This window comes from Halichoeres trimaculatus, unplaced genomic scaffold (assembly GCF_033239565.1).
Source record: "Halichoeres trimaculatus isolate MK-OKI-2021-1 unplaced genomic scaffold, fHalTri1.1 fHalTri1_scaffold_2, whole genome shotgun sequence".
Taxonomy (NCBI): Eukaryota; Metazoa; Chordata; class Actinopteri; order Labriformes; family Labridae; genus Halichoeres; species Halichoeres trimaculatus.
In genome coordinates this window covers 21,380,626-21,403,115 of record NW_027437180.1, presented here as the reverse complement: position 1 = coordinate 21,403,115, position 22,490 = coordinate 21,380,626, and the positions used below count along the sequence as shown (strand labels likewise).

Below are 22,490 nucleotides of genomic sequence, written 5' to 3'. Positions count from 1 at the left end.
CAAACTTTTACCTCAAGTTCTCTGTTTTAACATTTTCACTTATTTACCTCTGTTGTAATACTATCCATAACATTGGGGTCTTTGTTTCATTGTTATCCCATACCATTAGTTCTCTTCCTTTAAGAAGGGGCAATATTCTCTCCCATTCTTTAAACATGGAAAAATTACAATACTGAATACAAAATGCAGATTTTTAAGCTGCTACAAATTTATTTATTGCGGAAATCTCTGACCCTGTCTTTAAATGGCTTAAAATGATTTGTTCTTAAAAAGCGCTGTAAGATGTTCATGAGACCGGCTCAAATAATGAGGTCATTGCATAAGGATTCCCTGACTGGTTCATAAAGCTGTGTTTCCACCAAGCAGTTAGGGTCGGTTCAGTACGGTTTGGGACGGTTTGGTACAGTTAAGCCTGATCCCATTTGTGTTTCCACAGCAAAACCGTGCCCCCTTGTGGTGGGCGGCGTGTAAGCCGGATGCCGGAAGCCGCAGCTGTTAAACAATAGCGTGACGCAGTAGCAGCTTACCCCGCTAATAAATGCAACAAAGAAGAAAAACGCGACACAGTAAACAAAGAGCATAGATGGAAGACATGCAGCATTTCGTCCTCTCTGTGATTGACATATAGCTCTCTCTTACAAAGAGCAATCAAGCTTTGTTTCAGAGAAGACTGTGTGCTGCCAGGAGAAATGCAGCCGCTGTCGGGGTAAGTGACGATTCTTTTGACCAATTAACGGTCTGCAGTGTGTTGCTCCACCTTCCGAGAGCGGATCGGTGCAGTCTGGCACCCATACGGAAGGGTCCCAAAAAAGTAGGTTGGCTCGTCTCCGTTTTTAGGGATCCGTCCCGGGATGAGTCAGTGGAAACGCCGCAAAAAGCACGCCGTACCGAGACGAACCAAACCGGTCTGCTTGGTGGAAACACGGCTGAAGACATGGGAGGGGCAGGCTTCAAACACCAAGGTCTGCCGATAGCTCTACCCTGACTGGCCCCCAGAGGGCTGGCCAATATGAAAGATGGGGGTTTGCAGAGTGGACAGTCTTAAAGAGACAGCAGCTTAAATTAAGCCTTTCACAGGCTGAAGTAATTTTGTTAAGAATTAGTGTGAGGAAAAATATGCATTTCTTGATCTGTTTATCGTGTAAAGTTACAAAAAGAGTGCAAGAGAGACTGCATAAAGCCTGAAAAAGCACAATACCCCTCTTTATCATTATCCATAACCTGAAGCTCTGCATTTGAAGTTATTCTTTACGGTCTCATGAAGTATTAACACTGTGTTCCCTTCAAATGTCTATTTGAACTTATTTTATTACCCTTTAATGTCCATATTTAATATTATCCATCCCCAAATTCTCTGTCTAGCAACATAATCTATTCACTAAAGCAATGTGCTGACATAAATCCTTTTCCTCAGAGCTCCATGTGAACATTATCCATTCCATATTCCTCTGTGTTTTAATTCAATCCACTGCCCTTGTGTCTGCTTATTGATCTATTTTCTTTCAAGCTCCATTTTCACATTATCCTGCTTATAAAAGTCAAAGGTGGGTGGATACGGCCTTGCTGCCACACCGCCTCAGCCTCTGTCATTATTGACGGGTGTTTTCATGTGGTATATTATTTTTAAAGGACAGTGCTCTGTGAGTTTGTCATATTTCTTTCCTTGCAAGCTCAACACTACTGTGATGTAGTGTTGGCACTGGAAGAAACACCCAAAGGAAGACTAGAAATGAGTACAGCTCAGAGGAAGAAGTGAACGTCTGTGTTAGTCATCGGCATCATCAGTCTGATATAAAGTAACTGAAGCCTTAAATTCAACATTATTTATTAAAAGCTCTTCATTACATTATCCATAACTTTTGCGTGTTTTTTTTTTTCAGCTCAGTAGTAAAGATTACCAATCGTGTTTTTGTGCTATCTTCAGCTATTACCCTCAGCTGACTGCTTTGGTTCAGGACTTTTGCTTGAGAGTTAATTTTTTGAGATATTGATTGCTCACCTTTCAAAGTATTTTTATGTACATTAGCATTATAAGCTTTTTTAATTAGCCACATTACTCTCCTGTATTTCCATATATGTCCTGCAGAACTTCTCCCTCCTGCTGGAAGAACAGATTTAGACTCGTGTGTAAAATTAGCTGTAATACATTTTGAAGAGTTGAAGCTCGTTTTGTCAGCCTTTGACCGTCTCTTCAGGTGTATCAGGAATTTAGCCAGCTCATGTCTATTCTCTCATAATAAACACATTTATTTATCTTGCACTGATCAAAATCAGCTGATCACCCTGAGTAGATTTTGATTCTCTTTGCCTTGAGAGAAATGATCAATTTGTCCTCCTCTGTTTAATTACAGGCAGGATTTTAACCAGACAATGCTTATATTCTCACCCTATCCACGTCTTCCTGTTTAAACCCTCCTACCCCCATCACCTTCACTTTCAACATGACGTCAAGGTTAACACCAAACACAGCTGATTGATTTACCGAATGTTTCCTTCCAGGTCTCCATCACCCCTTCCTCCCTCCCTCCTCCATCCTCCCAGCTTTCTTCCCTGCTGTTTTTTTTTCTTTCCCAGGGTTTGTAGGGCAGCTTCTCAGTGAGATTATTGTGACAGGCTGGTGTGCAGGCATAGAGCCATTCTTTTGTATCGTTCCAAAATGTTGAAAATAAGTAGGTCAAACAAAAGACCTGCTTAAACCTCCCTGAAATGAGCTCACATGTGCTCTCATTTATCACGTGATGGGACTTTTGGTCAGACGCCTGGACCTCAGGGAACAAAACACGTCACCTCAGCACTTTCTAATGAGGCCCCAAATAACTCCAAAGATTAAAAACAGAAACACGTGTCATTATGTAACAGCCAAGGTGTTTTTTTAGGACTATTTATGATCATCAGTGCCATGGTAGCCTTGAAATCACCTCAAAAAGGATGTTGATCTCATCAAGTATTCACACTTTCTCTATTAAGTTAAATCATCAGCACAACACAACAGCAACACAAATACTTTTGCTACAGTTTTAACACCACTGAATGTAAAACACTGAAAAGTTTTTACTTTAATGCTCATCTAGAATTATGAGATTTGAATTCCCCATTTAAGCTTTAAACAGTGTTGTTTTCAAAGACAAGATCTTACATATTTCTTACTGTATGCTGTTTGGCAAAGGATAGTTAGTCATTTAAAAGATCGACTATGAGAATGGTGAGTTTTCAGCTCAAAGGAGACCTATGGAGTGGGTAATGTGAAGACTCAAGGCAGAATAAAACAATCATCCTTTTGTTTTTCGTCCTTTTAAATGACCCCCTTTAAAACGCATCAGGTTTTTTGTTAAACCACTGATAACTAATCCAAGGTTCACAAGACCAAATGTGTAAGATACTGAAAAAAAGTAAAGTATTTTCAAAATTATGTCACACCCAAAAAAAAGGGTGCTCCAGAGGCTAACTACGCATGGAGGCACCAAAATTTGGCTATCTTACAACTGTATGTTATTCTCCGTATGTTACTGTGGGTTCACACCAAAAGAGGCAAAAGCGGCAAGCAGGCCCAAGAAAGTGGACAGCAGCCAAAGTGGCAAAATAATTTAGCCGCTTTGGCCGCTTGTCACGTGACTGACGTCAAAGTAAAATCGCTCTAGTCATTTAAAGGATCCGCACAGCGGACTTCCTCACAGCTGCAGCTGCTTGCTGTTGTTCAACTTCAGTTTAAAGCATGGCATGAACATAATGTAAAATCACCATCTAATCAGTCACGAGTGGAGCAAGTGAAAACCAGGTCACCAGCGTACGTTCAGATCCTGGCGCACAGTCCGGTACGAAGCTATCCACAGATGGATCCAGAAGGATCCAGCCGGACACTGTTTGATAATAAAAGTAACCTGTTTTCCCCGGCATAAACCTCAGATCGTTGCTGAAAAAGTTAGTCTGGGGCCCTGGTGTCATCTCATTCAGATGAAACAAGAAATGCTTGCATGCTAGGCTAGGCTACATCTTTGCCACAGACTTCATTGCACATGTTGTTGGTCGCAGTAGCCAAAAAGGCGGACATTAAAATGAATAGGATGAGCCTGAACACAATTTATGAGCTTTTCAGTATCCGAGATGGAACTAGGAACCAAAGTTACATGTCTTGTTCTGTAGGGCCCGCTCGGTGGAAGGACAGCCCTACTCTGATTGGTTGCCACCGTTTGCTGCTGAACTGCGTCATAGCTAATTACCATAAAGTTGACCAAGGCTCAACTTTTCACCTGGTGCCGCTTTAGACGCTTTAGCTGCTTTAGCTGCTTTAGCTGCTTTAGCTGCTTTAGCCACTCAGGACGCCAGGCTCTCATTGAAAATGAATTAACTTCTTGCGTGCTTGCCGCTTTTGCCTCTTTTGCATCTTTTGGTGTGAACGCCTGGTTAGTCTCTTACATACAGGCAGGTGAAACCATTGACTGTAAATAAAATAGACATCATCTTGCTCGGCTTGAAGTTGCCAAACAAACTGCTCCCCCTGTTGACTGGCTGCAGTAAAGGTAAAAAAAAAAAATTCCATCTCCCTGTCATTCCAGATGAGCTGTGATCAAACTTAAAAAAATTAATACACCTCTTGGAAATGTTTCTCACATCTGATTGAAGGTTTTACATCACATTGAACGATGATTGACAGTTTCCGTTCTTGTGTAGTTTTTTCAGAAACTGTAAAATATGTCAGGAGGGAGAGCCAAAAAGAGGTTAGATTTTCAAAAGGAAAAAAAGACATTTTTTTGTCACCCAGCTCCACTCAGAGTTCCCCATCGTCTCTACTGTGCAGACTGGCAACACAATGATGGTGGCTGTGATGGGGGTATTTTGACTTCAAAACCCTACAATGGTAAAAGGCATAGCCATCCTATCCATTCTATATAGAGTCTTAAGTTGAAACCCCTCTTAGTTTCTGATTAACCTGCAATATTTGTCTACACTTACACTGTTCAAATTCCAATCACCAGTTTTCGTCAACGAATTAAATGTATACTTTTTAATTCTCAGTTTATCCTCTTAAGACCCAAGCTTTTATAAGGTGTGCATTTTTTAATTCACCTTGCTATGTGAGATAATTAAGACCTTATGAAAACTGAACTTGGTCATTGCACAGGAAGTTTGATTATTTTTGTTATGAGATCTCAATTAGTTGTTTGTTTTTAGTGTTATTGAACTTAAACACGTTTTTTTTTTTCCACTATAATGGGTGTAATGTTATGACATCACCAAAAGATGATGTGGGCAGTGTCTTTAAAAGTGGCTAATAGGCCAAAGTTTTTAAAATGAAGTATCATGGGTCTGAGAGGCAGAAATGTTATGTCCACATATGTGGATGCTGGGTCTTAAGGGGTTAAATATTGGTTTCTTATTTCCCTAGCTGTATTGTGACCCAAAGCTAATAGAAATTTTGATTCTCTTCATTTATTTATTCTTTTTAACAAAGTTATGATGGTTTTCAGTTAATGTGTTAAAATATGCTATAATATGTATTGATGGTATAATAGTATATAATATAAAGTAATACAAAGATGATATACTTGGCAATACAGATGAGTAACTTTATAATCTACAGTCCACAAAAACAATACATAAATTGTAGGGTAGTCCATCACCAGAATGTTAAACTTTAGTACTATATCTTTAATATCCATCTGCTCCTGAGTAACAAAGCCATTTGTCAACAGAGGCCATATTTGATTTGGATTCAAGAGGCGGGCTCTGAGCCTCTTGACTAACAGCTTCAGGGTACCAGACCTGCCAGTCACGTAAGCTGTGCCTCTGATTGGGCAAACTTGTGATTTTTACATCTTATGAAGTGCCAAGTAAAAAAAAAAAAATTACCCCCGTACAGTGTGTGCTAATAGAAAAATGATCTTTTCAGACCGAAGCCGTTTTTTTAGCCAATATGTACATTTATTTTAATGCTGCACAAGTCTTTTTTTTCTTTTTGTTTTCAGCTTGATGTGTTTGTCGTTTCTGGTCTTTCTTCAGCCAGCCTCGAGTGGACACTTGACAAAGTGCAGCTTTCAGCACTTCTGCATAGACCTTATTTTATAACTGGATTTGCCCCTTGGTTAACTTCTTAGCTGCCAGAAAATGAGGATCTGAATCTTATTTTTGCTGTGAACAGTTCTAATTTTGAAAAAGTCATCAAGTAACATTTGACAAACTGACAAATAACATCTCAACTTGCTTGCTTTGTTCTTAATCATCTCTTTACTTTATCTCAATATCTAACTTGACCACCTGCAGCAGCTTGAATATATGACTTTCAATCTCAAACCCTGTACTGTTAAGAAGAGTATCAAACATTTAACGACCATAATGGATGTTATTTTTGTTTGTTTGTCTATAGAAAATCAATTGTAAGTAAACAGAAGATGATTAATTCTGAACTCAATCTGTGGTTTACTGAGAGTAGAAGCAGATTCATACTCTGCTGTGGACTGTGAGTTGGTAGGAAATCTTTTCTGGACACTCTGGGGAGCTGGGGACTTTTTGCCAGGGACAACAGCAGCTCTGGCTGTGGACCCGGGGATGGAGTCTCTCCAGTACTGCTGATAGCTTTGCTGGACGCAGACGTGTGGAAGATGTCACGGCTGATTTAAGCTACAAATGAGAAATATCCAATTCAGTTACAGATGTCTGTGGTGTAGTCTGGTACAATAGTGCAAAGAGAGCACACAGTCACTTCCTGACAAACCTGGATGGACACTTGAATTACAAAACGTGTCTCGCAGAGAGCTCCTAAAATCCTGCTGAGATTTTCCAGTGCGATGAAAATAGACAAAAAATGTGATAAAAGAAAATATTTGTCCGCCCGTCTAAATTCAGCCTGACCTGAATAGCACTCTGGGATGGGAGGAAGAAGTGATGTGATAGATCTACTAAAAAAAGCCTCACACAATGCCTCATTGATTTCTTGTGAAAAACACTTTGCGAAAAATAGATTCACATCAAAGTAACCAAAAACAGCATCATAAAACAGATAAAAATGCAAACACAAGGGTTTAATACAACTTCAACAGTCCCTTTATCCACCCTGCAGAAAAGCACTGCATGACTGCCTCTTAGAATTATTTGTTATATTGTCATTCTCATGTCAAAATACAGACTTTGAAACAGGGGGTCTTTGAAGTTCTGATGTGCTGTAACTCTTTACCTTTGCTCTGAGCCTTTTTTTTCCTACTGTATATGTGCAGCAGGATTCATACGCTGCCTGAAGGGATGCTGCTCCTTGGGGGATGTGACTCAGGGCACATTATTCCATAACACCCTTGTGCCTGCAGAGCTTGTGTTGTTTGCAGATGATAGCAGCACATTTGATGGGTGTGTGGTATCAGAGTGCATGGTCTTGTCATGTTCACAATCTGTGGATGTAATAGGACACATGGTCTGCTTTTTCAATAGATAAAAAATGGATTTCTAAGAAGAAATTAAAGCCATTAGCTTTACATAGACTGAGAGAGCACAAGATTTAGTTCTTAACCCGTAAATATTTGTATCCAGCTCAAAGTAATAATAAATTTTACATCCACTGATGCTTTGACATTCATTAATTCATTTACTTTCTGAACCGCTTATCCTGTTCAGGGTCGCAGGTGGCTGGAGCCTATCCCAGCTGTCATTGGGCGAGAGGCGGGGTACACCCTGAACTGGACGCCAGTTGATCACAGGGGTGACACATAGACAGACAACCATTCACACACACACTCACACCTAGGGACAATTTAGAGTGCTCAATTAACCTAATGCACATGTTTTTGGATTGTGAGAGGAAGCAGGAGGACCCGGAGAAAACCCACGAAAACCGGTGACCTCCTTGCTGTGAGGCTGCGGCGCCAACCGTTGCGCCACTGTGCAGCCCATGCTTTAACATTTCCATCTTTTTACCACTTACTCAGTTGGCAATACGTAGTTCAGACTACCTAGTGTTTTGAAATATGTAAATTCAGAAACAAAATAAATATAAATTGCAGTTTTTGAGGGTTTTTTAAGGTTAATAAAAGGAGTTGTTGCCTGTTTTTGAAAACAGAGTTTGAAATCATTGGCAGGAGCCATATTGGAAATGAGGTGGGCTTTAAGCCTCCTCACTAACAGCTATAAGACGCCAGCCTGTTAATCAGCTGAGCCTCTGATTGGATAGATTTATCATCTTGATATCTTCTAAATTGCGGAGTTGAGAAAAAATTCTCTTCCTGTACAATGTGCACAGATAAGAGACATTTTTTGTACCAGACTACCCCTAAAAACTGTCCTTTTTGGCTCAAAGTTTCAGCGGTTTCTGGCTAGCCTCAAGCCGACACTCAACAAACTGCAGATTTCAGCACTTCTGCATTGCCTCATGTATTTAGACTGGAGGTTGCTGGCTTCTCCAGCCCAGCATATTAACAGCCTTGTGCCTGTGCTGGTCATGTACGGCATGGTCCAGTGGTTAAATGCTAGTTGAACCAGAAACAGCCTATATACAACTGCTTATTGCCATTTGTGGACATACACAGCAAGCTACAGTATTTGTCATCTTCATTTGGAGCTCCAGCTCCAGCTAGTGTTGGGTGGCTCAGACACAGCTCAGACACTGTGTGTCCAGAATTTAAGGCCTTCAGTAACAAAAAATGTATCTAACAGACTGGTCAAATTGCAAAGGTGAGAAAGTTTTACTGGGTAGTTTCTGAGTGCTAAACTGAGCTATTTACATTTACAGCCTCATTTCTATCTTATATTAGTCAATGATGAGTTCAAATAACATTTTTTTGGTTAGATTTTATAAAAAGTCATAACACTGGTTTACTTCATCTCAGAGCTGTTTTAACATTGTTAAACAATTTAATCAGTTAATAAGTTACCAACATTTTTTCAAAACTCTTGATGGAGTTGATTTTCAGCACTGAAGATGAGGAGTGTTTAAACAAAATACTGGGATCACTATGGATGGTAATACAAGGTTTATAAGACACGTTTTGGGAAAACTTATGGAAGACTTAAGTCCTTGATTAACTGATGGATTGAAAAAGCATTTGCTAAAATCTGCCTCAGAGTGCAGACAGTATTCCATGCCCAAAAATGTTTGCAGGCAATTACCCGACGTGTGTCTTTGTTGACCTTCTCTCCTGTTGAATGCACAGCTGACAGGTTTACCCAGCAGTGTCTTCATTAACATGGAGTATGTTTCTGTGTGTGCAGGGTTTGTACCCGGGCTCAGAGGAGGGCTGGCAGGTGTACAGCACGGCTTCGGATCCTGACGGCAGGTGTGTTTGCACGGTGGTCGCTCCGGCACGGAACCTTTGCAAACGAGACCCTCGGAGTCGACAACTACGCCTGCTGACTGAACAGGTGTGAGTTTGTGCTGGTGTTTGTGCTGGTGTTTTGTGTTTGTTTGTTTGTTTGTGTTTGTCTGGCTCTTCAGTATGTCCCTGCATGTTTTAGCGGTCAACATTGTGATGCTGAGCGGGAAGGAAAGGCAGCGTACTGGAATGAAATATTCACTGGACTGTCTCTTTGTTTTGACACTTGGAGAAACACACATGAAGACACACACACACACACACACACACACACACACACACACACACACACACACACACACACACACACACACACACACACACACACACACACACACACACACTCTGGTCTCACTGACAGATGTATTCCTGATACATCAGTAGCTGTATCCTCTAAAGACTCCCAGTCATTCAACATGCCAAAAGAGTTTAAACTCAAAGGAATCCCTGACAGATGTGTGGGGAGGAAACATTTAGTTCTATATGCAGCACGCAGCTTTCTGTGTGAGTGTTTGTAGGCTTTAACGTGCGCACAAGTGTGTGTTTCTGTGCAGATTTGCATCTGGCTGCATAAGCACATTTCTCTGAACGTATATATGCGTCCTGAGACAGAAATAAATGTGATTTGTGACAGGAGTTGATGAATTATTGAATACTTTCGGGCCAGCAAACATTTTCCAAAGCATGCAGTATGAAGAGGTTCACACACCAGGACACACTCACCCTTCTTCTTGCACATGGATTACGGCACTGTGAGGATTATAACTCCCTTTTTTCATGATTCCCTTCAAGTGTTTCATCCAGTTCTTTCTCAACGAGGGAGTGAGTGAAGAGAGAAGAGATGAACAATATCTGCAGTTACTACCTCCTTTCTTTCTCGCTCATGAGGCGTCTGTAAAACAATGAATGTTAATTAGCTCAGCATTTCTCAGAAGTGACACCTATTCTTACTGTGATTGTGTGTTTGTGTGTAACTTCACGTGTGTGCTCACATGTACCGCTCATCTCCGGCCTGGCAGCATGTGTTACAGCAGGAGATGTGTGGGTGGGTTATTTTCCTGAGTGTTTGTTTGTTTGCATATCACTTCTGAGTATCTGGGTCATTTTCATAATGGATGCCTTCTTTTATGCTTGTTTTTAATCCAATATAAAAGAGTTTTGAAGTATCTGGTTATATTTCTGGGTGGCTAATGAGATGAAGCATCAGCGTGTTTGCTCCTTTAGAGCGGATCACACTCTTAGATGGTGCCTCATGTATAAATGGATCTAATATGAAGCTCCTTCAAAGAGAAATATGAGCCTTGTGACTTTGAATCATGTAACTGAGCTGATCTAGTTGAATATTTTATTTCACACGACCCAACGACATAGTTTCTTCACTCTTCCTTTGATTTAATCCACAGTTTAGTCATCTGTCCCTGAGACATCTGCTTCTTCCTGTTACAATTTGGTAAAAGGATTTTTGTCAGTGGTGCTTAAAGATTTAGGAAATCATATTTAAGAAACTGAAGGAGCCATTAAAGAGGCAGTGTCTCCCTTATTTTGCATAATCCATAGTTCTCTCTTTAAAAGGATTAAATTGGACCCACTTTATGCCAAAAAAAGAGTCTCAACACAGACTGATCTGTTTTTGGAGCACTGTTTATTTTTAGCAACTCCAACAGTGGGACTGTCAGCATGTCGGTCTGTTTGTCCAGACTAAATAATCCAAGAGGTAGCGGGCTGCCTTTGCAATCAAAATGAAGAAAAAAAAAAGGTTATGGCTTCACGTTTTTGTTCAAAATAACTCAACAGTGGCTGTGAGTGAAGGTGACTTCATATATTCTAGTTCTCTAGAGGTTAAACTCAGATAACATCATTGATTTTTTTTAGGTCCAATGTTAGGTCCAAATTAAATACAATGTTTTGTAGGGGTGGGAGAAAAAAAAACATGTATTAAAGTATCGGGTTTTTTTCTTTAACAATTTTAAATTGTATTTATTTTTTGTTAATTTTTTATTTTTTTTCCCAAATTTTAATCCTTCATTTTGGTCTATAAGCTGGGTTGGGAAAAAGGCGAGATGTCGAATCCCCTGAATCAATCCTAAAAACTGATTTACATGTAGTGTGCATTTTTTGTGTTTGTGTGTGTGTGTGGGAGTGTGGGTTGTGGGGGGTATGTCTCCTGATAAAGTCAGACAGTAGACATCATTATCATCATTCTCATTTTCACATGGTCTGGTGTCAAAAACCACAATCTAAAAATCGTAAAAGAATCGAATCGGGGGACAAAACATATCATCCTAGCCCTGATGTTCCAGTTGGTGAAAAACTGTAAACAGACCCATCGGCTGCAACTTTATTTTATCCTGTTTACTTCAGTACATGCAAAATATGATACCAGCTGAGTGTCAGTTTGTCTTCATTACTGGAGTTAGCATTTAGACTGCAAGGTGGTTCATGCTACATTGTGATTCAAAACCATGCTGTATGATTCAACATGGTTCTTGGCCCACGATGCTGATGATATAACAGAACAGCAATACTTTCAAGTCTGTGTGAGAATTTTCTATGATCTAGAAAAGGTCTCACTTCTATATGCCGATCTTCTACAATTTAAAACGAGATTATCAGCACCAAAAAGGGTCATTTCTTATTTCTCAGTTTCCAAGTCGGATTTTCTGGGACAGGGCAGATTTACAGCATGTTAAAATTTCCATGACAACACCACACCAAAGTTTAGCAGTGAGAAGAGAGCTCTGTGTTGTTCTCCGCCGAAAATGATTTGTTGGATTTATTTTGTAATGATGTAAGAAACTCAAACGCACAAAACAAAAGCACACGCTGGTAAGAGTCACGACAGTGGAGGCTAATGCTCATGGAAAACAGTCTTTCTTTTAGAGGAACACAAACTTTTCCAGACAGCCCTCATAGCCCCTTGAATAACCATCCATCCATTCATCTTTACCGCTTTTCCCTTTTTGGGTAATGGGAGAGCTGGAGCCTGCCCAGCCGTCTTTGGGGATAAGGCTATGTACAGAAACACAACCGATCACACACACACTCTCACACCTCACAGGCACTTTAGAGTGACTGATCAGCCTGGTGAGCATGTTTCTGAACTTTGGGGGGAAACCGCCGTACCCGAAGAGAACTCATGCATGTACAAGGTGACCATGCTTACTCCACACAGAAACACATCTTTCCAGCCTGTCCTGGAAATTAGGGCTGAACGATTTTGGAAAATAATCTAATTGCAATTTTTTTGGACCAATATTGCGATTGCTATTTAGCATGCAAATTTTTGGGGGTGATGTTTATCTTCTACATTATTTACTGAACACAAGTAATAAACCGTTCTATAGTATGACCAACACAACAAAGGATACTGTAACATAGACACATTTTTTTTCCTGAATGCCAGGCCTACATGTTATGATGAAATGAAGCATGAATTAATAAGAATAACACATCTTTATTTAACTATTACAGTCACAGTAGAATAATGACTGATTTAACTTCAAGCCTTGTAGATGTGTAATAAAATTATCATTAATTTCCTTAAATAAAATCAGAAAAGAAGAAAAAAAGCTCTGCGAAACAACAGGCCTGGTATGAACAATGAAATAAAAAAAGAAGTATGAATCCTCTCGTCTATGGATCTCACACAAAATAAAGTACAGAAATGTGAATAAGACCAAATCTCTGGCTCAACCACTGAAATATATTAACATGTCAAGTGCACTTTTTCATAAAATAAAAGAAACACTGTGTGAACATGAATTTAAATATGAATTGTATAAAAATCTTGCTGATCTCTCATCAATAACAAAACACAAACTAAAGTAAATGCAAATTAAAATGGTTTTTTTTTTTTTTTGGTTAATTGCAGCCTTTGCGATTACACTCTTTTACATTGTGATGTTGGTTTAAATTCGATTAATTGTTCAGCCCTACTGGAAATCAAACCAGGAACCTTCTTGTGAGGCAACAGCACTTACCACTGCTTCACTGTGCAGCCCACTTTGTTGTTTGAAGCCTGTGAATTGAATTTCCATAACTACCATGTAGCTATTAACAGCGTGTGTTCAAAGACCTGTTCACATTTCCTGCTCAGACATTAGAACAAGCTCCTCTCTGCATCGCCTTCAGTCAAACTTCTGCTCCATCAGCACTGTGTGGGTCTTGAGCGTCCAATCTTTCATAGCACATAGGAGTGCATTTCCCACTCGTGGATAAAAGGCGGTATTAACACATTTAACACTCTGAACTGTTAAATCCACCCACGGCAAGTGAGTGAACCTGGTCTGCAGACTGGAGCACATCCTCCACTTGTCTTCTCGCCTCAGCGCCAAGAGATGGAGCAGCTTTTTCTCTTTCTTCACTTCAGTTTTTAAATATGATTTGTGTGTTTCTTTGCTTCTCTCACGACTGCCTGACATCCCACTGTCTTTCTCTGGTATCATGCAGCTGTCAACTTCTTGTTTGCCCAATTAACTTCCCCTCGTGTTACTCTACAATCTTGTAATTAGCACCATGGATTCAAATTGGCAGGAAAATTTATCCAGAGTGCCTTATTAATTCAATCAAACATTCATATTCAGCCCCTGTGTATCGATAAATGTATCACAGGTTAGAATGATGATTTGTTGCCATTTTGATATTTTGTTTCACCTTTACACAAATGTCAGGATTAAGGGTATTTTTCTCATGTTTCACGCAAAGTCCTAATCAGTGCTTAAAGTTGATTTAGTCATTTGAGGTAATAAGTTCTTGCTGAGTGCTGCAGTCTCACCGGGGAGAGCTGGCAGTGCCTACATGTATCAGGATGCATTGTGTTCAAACAGCTGCTAAGTTGGCCTTATTCTGCTGCATTTCTTTGGCTCTGTACTCTGGCCTGAATACAAACGGCTTGATATCATAGTCAGCCGAAACACTTCAGTCATATTTTTTAGATGCCAGAAGAGCAGATTCATCGCTAGTTCGCAAGTCATACAAGGATTGAGACTGAAAAAACAAAGCTGATTCAGCCTGCAGTTCTTTGAGGGGTCACCAACTGCACCAGAGTGGAAGAACAACAGATTTTGCAGCTGTGCCCCAGAGACACGAAAACCAGGAGAAACAACTGCACAGGCCTTTGTTTTAACTTCCACAGACACAAGAGACATCAGGCTCTGGAATGAAGAGTTTTCCTCGACCTTGGCATGTATGTGAATGAATGTATGAGCTCAGCTTCTGTGCCATTTGTGAAATGTAAGAAAAACCTTAAAAAACGCACTGAGTCAGCAGGACTTGAAAGTTTTAATACATGATGTATCATTGAACAGAGCGGGTGCTTTTTTTCTACCTGGGTGAGATTGGAAAATCACAAGCAGTCCCCTGGAGCTCAAAACGCTTCTGTGCAGTTTCTGTGCTCATGGAATAGGCAGACAAGATACCAGCTCTATTGTCTTAGATCATTCAGATGATATTGTTACAGTTTCTAAAACTCAAAAGGAATAAACAGCTCCTGTGTGTCCAGGAAGACAAGCTGCCTTCTGTCATTTTTCACTGCTTTTAATGGTACACATAAAACTTTTATCTTTTTGTGCTGTGGCAGAAGCAGAAATCTCACAGATGGATGTCTCTTGGGCAAATAAATCCTGAACGGTCATCTTGGCTTGGTACCAGGAGAGGTGTAAAGAAAATGAATCCATTTTGTAGTTTAGATGAAAGGTCCCTTTAAATGTTTGTTCACATGTTAGGTGTTTGGAAATAAATAGCATTTGGCAGATATCTGAAGACAGCCAAGAGTACCGATAAGCGTTTCTGGCAACTAACTATCATCCACTATATCTACTCTGTTTGTATGCGTGTGTGCGTGTGTGTGTGTGTGTGTGTGTGTGTGTGTGTGTGTGTGTGTGTGTGTGTGTGTGTGTGTGTGTGTGTGTGTGTGTGTGTGTGTGTGTGTGTGTGTGTGTGTGTGTGTCAGGTTCAAAATGTGAGTCAGTCCATGGAAGTGGTGGACCTGCGGACTTCCAGAGACCTGCAGTATGTCCGAGACTCTGAGCCCCTGCTGAGAGGAGTGGATGGACGTCTGCACACTTATGTTGGAAACCCTCGCTCTCTGACAGCTAAGGGCTTGCAGGTAAACACACACATACACACACACACACACACACACACACACACACACACACACACACACACACACACACACACACACACACACAAACAACACACAGCCAGACACTGAATCACACACTTAAAGACAGCCACTGCAGGGAGCATATAACCTTTGGCGTGAAAACATTGATTTCACGCATGCCAAGTTGGAGATTCCTGCCTGCACTCAGACATGCGAGCATCTTTCACAGAGGGGACAAAATGTGTCTTGAAGCTGTCAATTCACTGGCCTCATGTCTGCTGTGAGGAGAGTCTCACAGTCTTGTACAGAAGGTTCCAGCAGATCTGCAGTGTCGCTGCACATATTACAACTCCATGGCGTCCAAAAAAAAAGAGAAAAATATGTCTGGATTCAATGTGAAGTTTTAATATTAATGAGCATATTTACATAATATTGACGCTCTAAAGTGGAGCGTGCTCGTGTTGAGTTTATTTTCAGCTCGCCATCAGTGTTTTGAATTCTGAAACAGGAAGATGAGATTATCTCACTGGATAAATATCGCTGTTTATTGAAGGAAAACCTGAATCTATTTCACTTCCTAAATTAGGAGTACTAATCTGATCATGCTCGGTGTTCTCTGCCACAATGCCGCTGGCAGCCGTCTGTGCCAACAACAAAAGCAGCCGGCAAGAGGAAGACGATCTGAAGAGCTATCGAGAATTAAAGAGTGCAGATATGAGGAGTGAGGATCTGGCTGTTAAGTCAGCTGTGACACAGCTGGTTTACTACGGAGATCAGCACTACTAATGACACTGACTCTATAAAGTGGAGTCGAAACCTTGTAAACTGTCTACACCTGCTTATAACTTTCGCCGTGAACATAGATTCAGGGATTTGTGTTCCTTGTTTGATGCCAGAATGAAAGTGAGCTAAATCTGACTTAAAAGCTTACAGATATCACGTCCACGGGCAAAGTTTTAGTAAGCATCATTTAAGAACTAAATATAAGTCGTGTTTTAACGTGTCATGTTCAGTCATTTTCAACTAAATATAGCCTTTCCTCAGAAAAAGCATCAAGGTGTCTTTTGATGTGCAAATAGCACTGTTATGCCCACAGGATTTCTCTGCACAAGATAATAAGATGACACAGGAGGAACAATAAGTAAAGATGAGCTGAAGCACATTTTTTGACACTTTTCTCTGCCCAAAGAACAAATTATAATCTCAGACATTCAGAAGGGGATAAAGCCAACAGGGTCTTTTAAGACTTGAATTGATCCTGATTCATTCATCTTCAGCTCAGTGTGATTAAATTTTAACCTGCCAAGTCACACAGCCAGAAAGTATTGATTGTTTGTATCCTTAAGTGCAGGGCCAGTGATTGCAGGTATAGTGTGGTAAAACTTTTATGTGAAGTTGAATAATTCACAGCTTGTGGTGTGCTGTAGTGAGTTTGATAGCCCACCAAAGCAGCCTCTTTTTTTTCGGCCAAAGCTTACATAAACGTGTTTATAGAGTGGAGAAGTTGCAGCAGTTCGACAGATTCTGACCAAAGAGTACACCAACTGTTTGCATGGCACTGTTTCAGAGTCAGTGCTTAGATGCAAATACTTGCTGATTTGTATGGGCACAAATTCCAGTCTACACAAAGTCAGAATGTTTAAACTTGCTGTATTTCAAACATTTGGCAGTTAAGTTCTCATTACTTCACCAAGAATCAGAGCAGGTAGGTTATTTAGTGTCACTGATTGTCGATGTTGGCTTCAGGATTCAATAACTTCTCTGCAGAACAAAAATGGGAAAGGTCTCAAAGAGAAGAAAGCAAAGGAGTACAGTTAATGATCTGAAAATACTGGGCTGTAACTTGAACTCAGATCACAATCTTCTGGTGTCTTTAAATTTGAAGTAGTCCTCTTTACTGTCCAAGGGGAATAAAGCAATTCATGCATTTTCTGAACACACTCACAAACCAAATCAAATGTGAAACGAGGAGCCATGAGTTTGACTTAAGTCAAAGTCTCGAGGAAAAAAGGCCAGCTTGACTTGCACTGGTGTCTTAAAAACTCAGAGATTGACATGCAGTGAAACAACAGACTTTTCCAACTTTTTTTCACATGATGTAACATTGATTTTTCAGACACTATAATGATTTTTAAAACTAAAGTACTCAGGTCCCAGGATCTTTGAACTCTTCAGCTCTTGCATTTCAGCTTCTACATCAGGTATAAATGTACCACACCTTCGTCCAGGGTTTTTTTTATCTTTGTTGTTGCAGCTTCACAGCCTGAGTGTGTGATCATATGTGGTCTTCTGTTTTCTTCTTCAGAGCTTAATGTAAAACTGCTCTTTTTAGCGTTTCTCAAAACCTTCTCCTTGACTTCACAGCATGTTTTGTTTTTATGATTTTCATTAAAGGATTAAACACATGTTGAATTCAAGTCTTAAAAGCCCACACCTGAGTTTATCCTGTTAGGGTTTCGAAGCTCAGCAGCTGCTGACTGTAGCTCGATGTTTGCTGTAGAAATCACACTGATCATTGCATCAGTATTTGGCTCGCATGGTTGTCAACCTCACTTGAATTTGTCAGACTTGGCAGTTCCTGGACCCAAAAATCAGACAGTGGTTTAGAAAAAAAAGACTTTATTTGAGATAGTTTGAGCAAGGTAGGTTGAGAATGAAAAAACAGGAAATCTGGGATAAGATGTGATCCTGAAACTGAGAGGGCTTACACACTGGCAAGGTTCTGGCTCTGGAACTGGTTACACCTTGGAGAGCATTACTCTGCGTTACTCGGGCAGAAAACACACCAGCAAAATGGTGGATTGCATCAATATTCCAAAAGTGTTTTTTGCTGGACTTGAGGTTTTGGTTTTTATTCAGCAATCAAGCACACAACAACTGTTGCTGATGAGTAGGCATTGAAGACAATTATGTATGCCCAAACTACCGTCCAACTTTTGTCTCCTCACTCCACCATCCACTCTTCTTCTTTATTTTTCCTGGACTCCCTCCACTTTCTGTTCATTTTATCAACACAGAAAATGATATGCCCACTGATTACTTCACGGTATCACCAACTTTTTTAGCTCCAGCTGTAAACCAACTTTTCAGGTTGTTTTCAGGTTTTTGTATTTTTTGTCGGGTCTGAACAGATATCTGTCAGTTCATGATTAGGTTCAGGAATCACTGAGTTTTTGCCAGTGTGAAAACTCTCGTTAATTAGCAAAGTTCAGAGCACAAAAATCCAAGATTCTCTCTTGACAAAATTGTTTGACAAAAGTAGAGCACTGCATGAAGCACTGAACACTCTGGCAAAGACTGATTGTTGAGTGTACTGCAGGAGCTGATTAGAGGTGTGGAGTAGATTGGCAGCCTGGGAGTGAGGGAATGCCACGCCCTGACAAACACGGACAGAGCAGGGGAAAAAACACCACCACACAAAAAAGAAGGGAAAACAACTTTAATACTCTTTATAATAGAGGAGATATGACAGGGTTATAGTTTAATAAATGAAGATCATTCTGTGATAAATGTACATCTACATCATATTTTAGAATAGAATAGAATAGAATAGAACTTTGTTGTCATTGTAACAAGTACAACAAAATTTAAGTCACAGCAGCAATCAAGAAAACATAAGTAAGAAAGTGTATAGAAAGTGCAAAAAGGTCCATAAGAAAATAGATGCTGACAGCTTGTCCATCATTGTCCAGTTCAGCCAGCCTCCATCTCCACAGGGTCCAGGACTGAGCTTCTTCAGTCATGCTCCATCTCTGTCTCCTAGATCCTGTCTGCTCACAGCAGGTGAAGCTCTTCCAACATGGCGTTGGTGTCTGATGTTGGCTCTGTTAGCCATGTCTGTGAATAGCATGATGCTACTCTGCCCTCTGGTATTCCCTTTGTTGCTGGGTTAGCACAGCTAGCTTGTCCATCTTATTGGAGATAGATCTTACGTTCCCCATAATGATGGATGGAAGGACTGGTCCATGTCGTCACTTCTTAGCTCACACCTGAGAACCAGCACGTTGTCTTCACCTCCTTCTCCTCACCTTGTGGGAAGACAGCAGGCCTTGCACCAGTTAGCATTGACATGCTACAGGCTGCTAACAGCTGAGTTCACATGTAAACAATGTAGCCATGGTTACATGTAGGATCTTCAGACAAACACAGGAGAAAAAGTAGTAAAAAATATCACTGAAGCCACAAAAAGTTTGGTGTTCATGACCAATAAATGAGGCATACAAAGTAATGATCCACTCCAAATACAAAGATTATGAAAAAGAGACAAAAAATTACAAGAAACTGACAAAGAAGAGAGCTGCTGCAAAAGGCAACCATAGCCAATGGATGGGGCCTAGCATCTTTTGTACATCTTTTCAATTTCTATTAAATTGTTTTTGAAAGAAACTTAATTAAACTGCAAAACCAAAGCAAGACCCTGAAATGTTAAGTAGATACAGTTTTAAATTGGGCAAGAATAAGATAACATCTCATGTTTAAAACCCCTGTCAGTGTTTTGTTAGGTGCCCAAACGTCTACAGTGTGTTTTTAAAAAGGAGAGGTGATGCAACACGATAGTAAACATGCTCCTGTCACAAAAACCTGTGACAGGAGCAGGAGTAAGTGGCACCAATTTAAATAAGAATAGAAATCTTTCACAAAACAATATATTGTTTTAGTTTCAACATGATGTCTCGGAACTAGCTTTAGTCATTTCTATCAATATGTTACACGGCATCCCAACTGTTTTGGAGCCAGGGTTATAAAAGTATAAGATGCTATATGAAGCAGACAGAGGTTTCATAAGTGAACTACATACACAAACAATCACACACAAACACAAACACACTTCCCCTTACAGTAGTTTTCCAAATAGAGTTCCCGCATTCCCGTTAATCCATTCTGCCTTTCATCTTTTGCCCAAGAATCTTCTTAACAACATCACGGAGCTCTGGGGTCTGTTTTTAAGTTTTCATGTGGTTAGTTTATGTGTGTGTGTGAGTGAGACAGAGAGTTTTGTGTGTGTGTGTGTGTGTGTGTGTGTGTGTGTGTGTGTGTGTGTGTGTGTGTGTGTGTGTGTGTGTGTGTGTGTGTGTGTGTGTGTGTGTGTGTTTGTGTGTGTGTGTGTGTGTGTGTGTGTGTGTGTGGGCATGCTCTGTGCTCCTCAGGGGTTTTCACAGTCATAAGCTTTTGCCTCTGCACTGAGAGGCAGACCTAGTGAATATTTATGTGATATGCAGCTACACTAAGTTTATCAATAACTAAACAGCATTTCCATCTCATGAGGGGACGAGAACAAGGGAGATGAAGGAGAAGAGGAGGCAAAACAGAGGGATAAAGTCTGACGGGACAACAAATTGATTGAATGTTTGAAAAAAAAAAAAAAGGAGCAGGGAACGAGGGGTAAATGACTTATTGCCATCCTCATTTCCCCTCAGCCAGTGGGTGGAGGGAATGAGCAAAGTGAAGTAGGAGGGGAGGTAAAGGTTAGGCAGGGGGGATAAAAGAGAGAAACAGGAGGGGAGAGATTATAGAGAGGTGAAGATAAAGGGGGAGACATGGCAGGGGAGGATTAGCCAGGTAAAGTGTTTACTATCTAACAGGCTGTGACATTTTCAGCATTTAGTCACAAGTGATTTCAATACATATTAATGAACTCAACATGCAAATCACCATGTCAGTACCAATCAGTGTGGAGAAAATGTCCTAATTTAAGGTCAAGCACGTGAAGAACAGCTCAGGAAAACATTTATGAGCCACGTCAGGGAAGTGTCTAGGTTTTGATTTGAGGATAGCAGCAGAGGGATTAGACACAAAGTGTTCGACTGGCTGCCAAGCCTGTTTCCTGGATGTGTTTTTGTGCTTGTGTGTGGGGTATGGGATGTTCTGAGGAGATGATAATGTTTTTGTTTTTGACACTTCTTTTAATCCCTTTCCTTTTCCCCAAATCAAATCCAACTCCTCTGTCTGCCTGGTGAATGTTTCCGCAGGGGGAGGGGGGATTTTAGGGTGAAATGACATCTAAGTGTTGAGCATAAGCAGAGGAATAGAGGCTGCATATGGGAGGAGGCATTTATTGTCCTCCTGCTGCAACACACAGCTGTGCCCAACGTATAATTCATACACTAAATATTGATCTCAGAAAAAGTCCAGCACTCTCCAGCCCTCCTTCCGTTTTAAAAGATCAATTTTCATCCAGAGGGTAAGCTTTTGGACAGGAAGGGGGCCAGGATGCAAAGAGAGGAGATTTGTCTTTCCATTTTATGCTGCTTTTCTGGGCCAGCTGACTGTTCAAAGTAGTCCAGACGTTCTTTCCTCCTCTCCATCTTCCATCTCCTCCTGTGGGAAGATGGAGTATTCCCAGGCCAGATGGGATATGTAGTCCCTCCAGCATTTTCTGGGGTTTCTGCTTTCCATTTGGATAATGTGGTTCCTCGCCTTCCTCACTTATGTCTTTCCCACACATCTGAGCTCCTCTCCATGGACAGACTTAGCGAGATGTGAGGAAGATGGAGACGCAATTACTCATGACACACAGCATTTTCACCGTCAAATGAAGAGAAATAATTTAGTAGAGGAGGAAAACATGGTGCCCGACAAAGTCTGACTTTGTTGCAGGCTGTAGCGTGCAACCAGTCCAAAATGAACAACAATTTCATTTCAGGATTATAACTGTGGGGGTTTGGCTGCTTGTATAAACACGACTTTGTCCTGAATGAGCCACTTGGAATGGACAAATAAAACCAAAAGAGGCTGAGGAACAAAAACAGGGCTTTGTACCAAGAGAATTTTAATGACTAATTTGTCATTCAGATTTCATAAACATTTTATGATTTTTATTTAATGAATTATAGATAGAATAAGAACTCTCTTTTGTGGTTTCAGTCCTGTTCCTACAAGTAGTGTGTCGACTCTACAAAACTGAAACCACCCAAAATGATTAATAATACATACAGGATGTTCCAGCAGCAGACCAACTGTTCCTAACATTACCCTGTTTTAAACCAGCTGACCAGTCCCTGAAGACTCTCATTAACCCCTGACTGTATGTGGGCTTCACATTAAGGTACCTCATGTAGAACAGAAAGAGAAAATAGAAGTTTCATTAGCTTTAA

General features: G+C 40.5%; 1 protein-coding gene across 1 annotated transcript in view; it reads left to right on the top strand.

Annotated features, from left to right (window-relative positions):
• The window catches only part of LOC141787124 (noelin-2-like), a 44,121-nt gene that overhangs the window by 2,441 nt on the left and 19,190 nt on the right, over positions 1–22,490 (top strand). The window contains exons 2-3 of the mRNA XM_074665383.1: positions 9,190–9,339; positions 15,241–15,396. Of these exons, the coding sequence (XP_074521484.1) occupies positions 9,190–9,339; positions 15,241–15,396 (306 nt within the window). The remainder of the gene's footprint in view (positions 1–9,189; positions 9,340–15,240; positions 15,397–22,490) is intronic.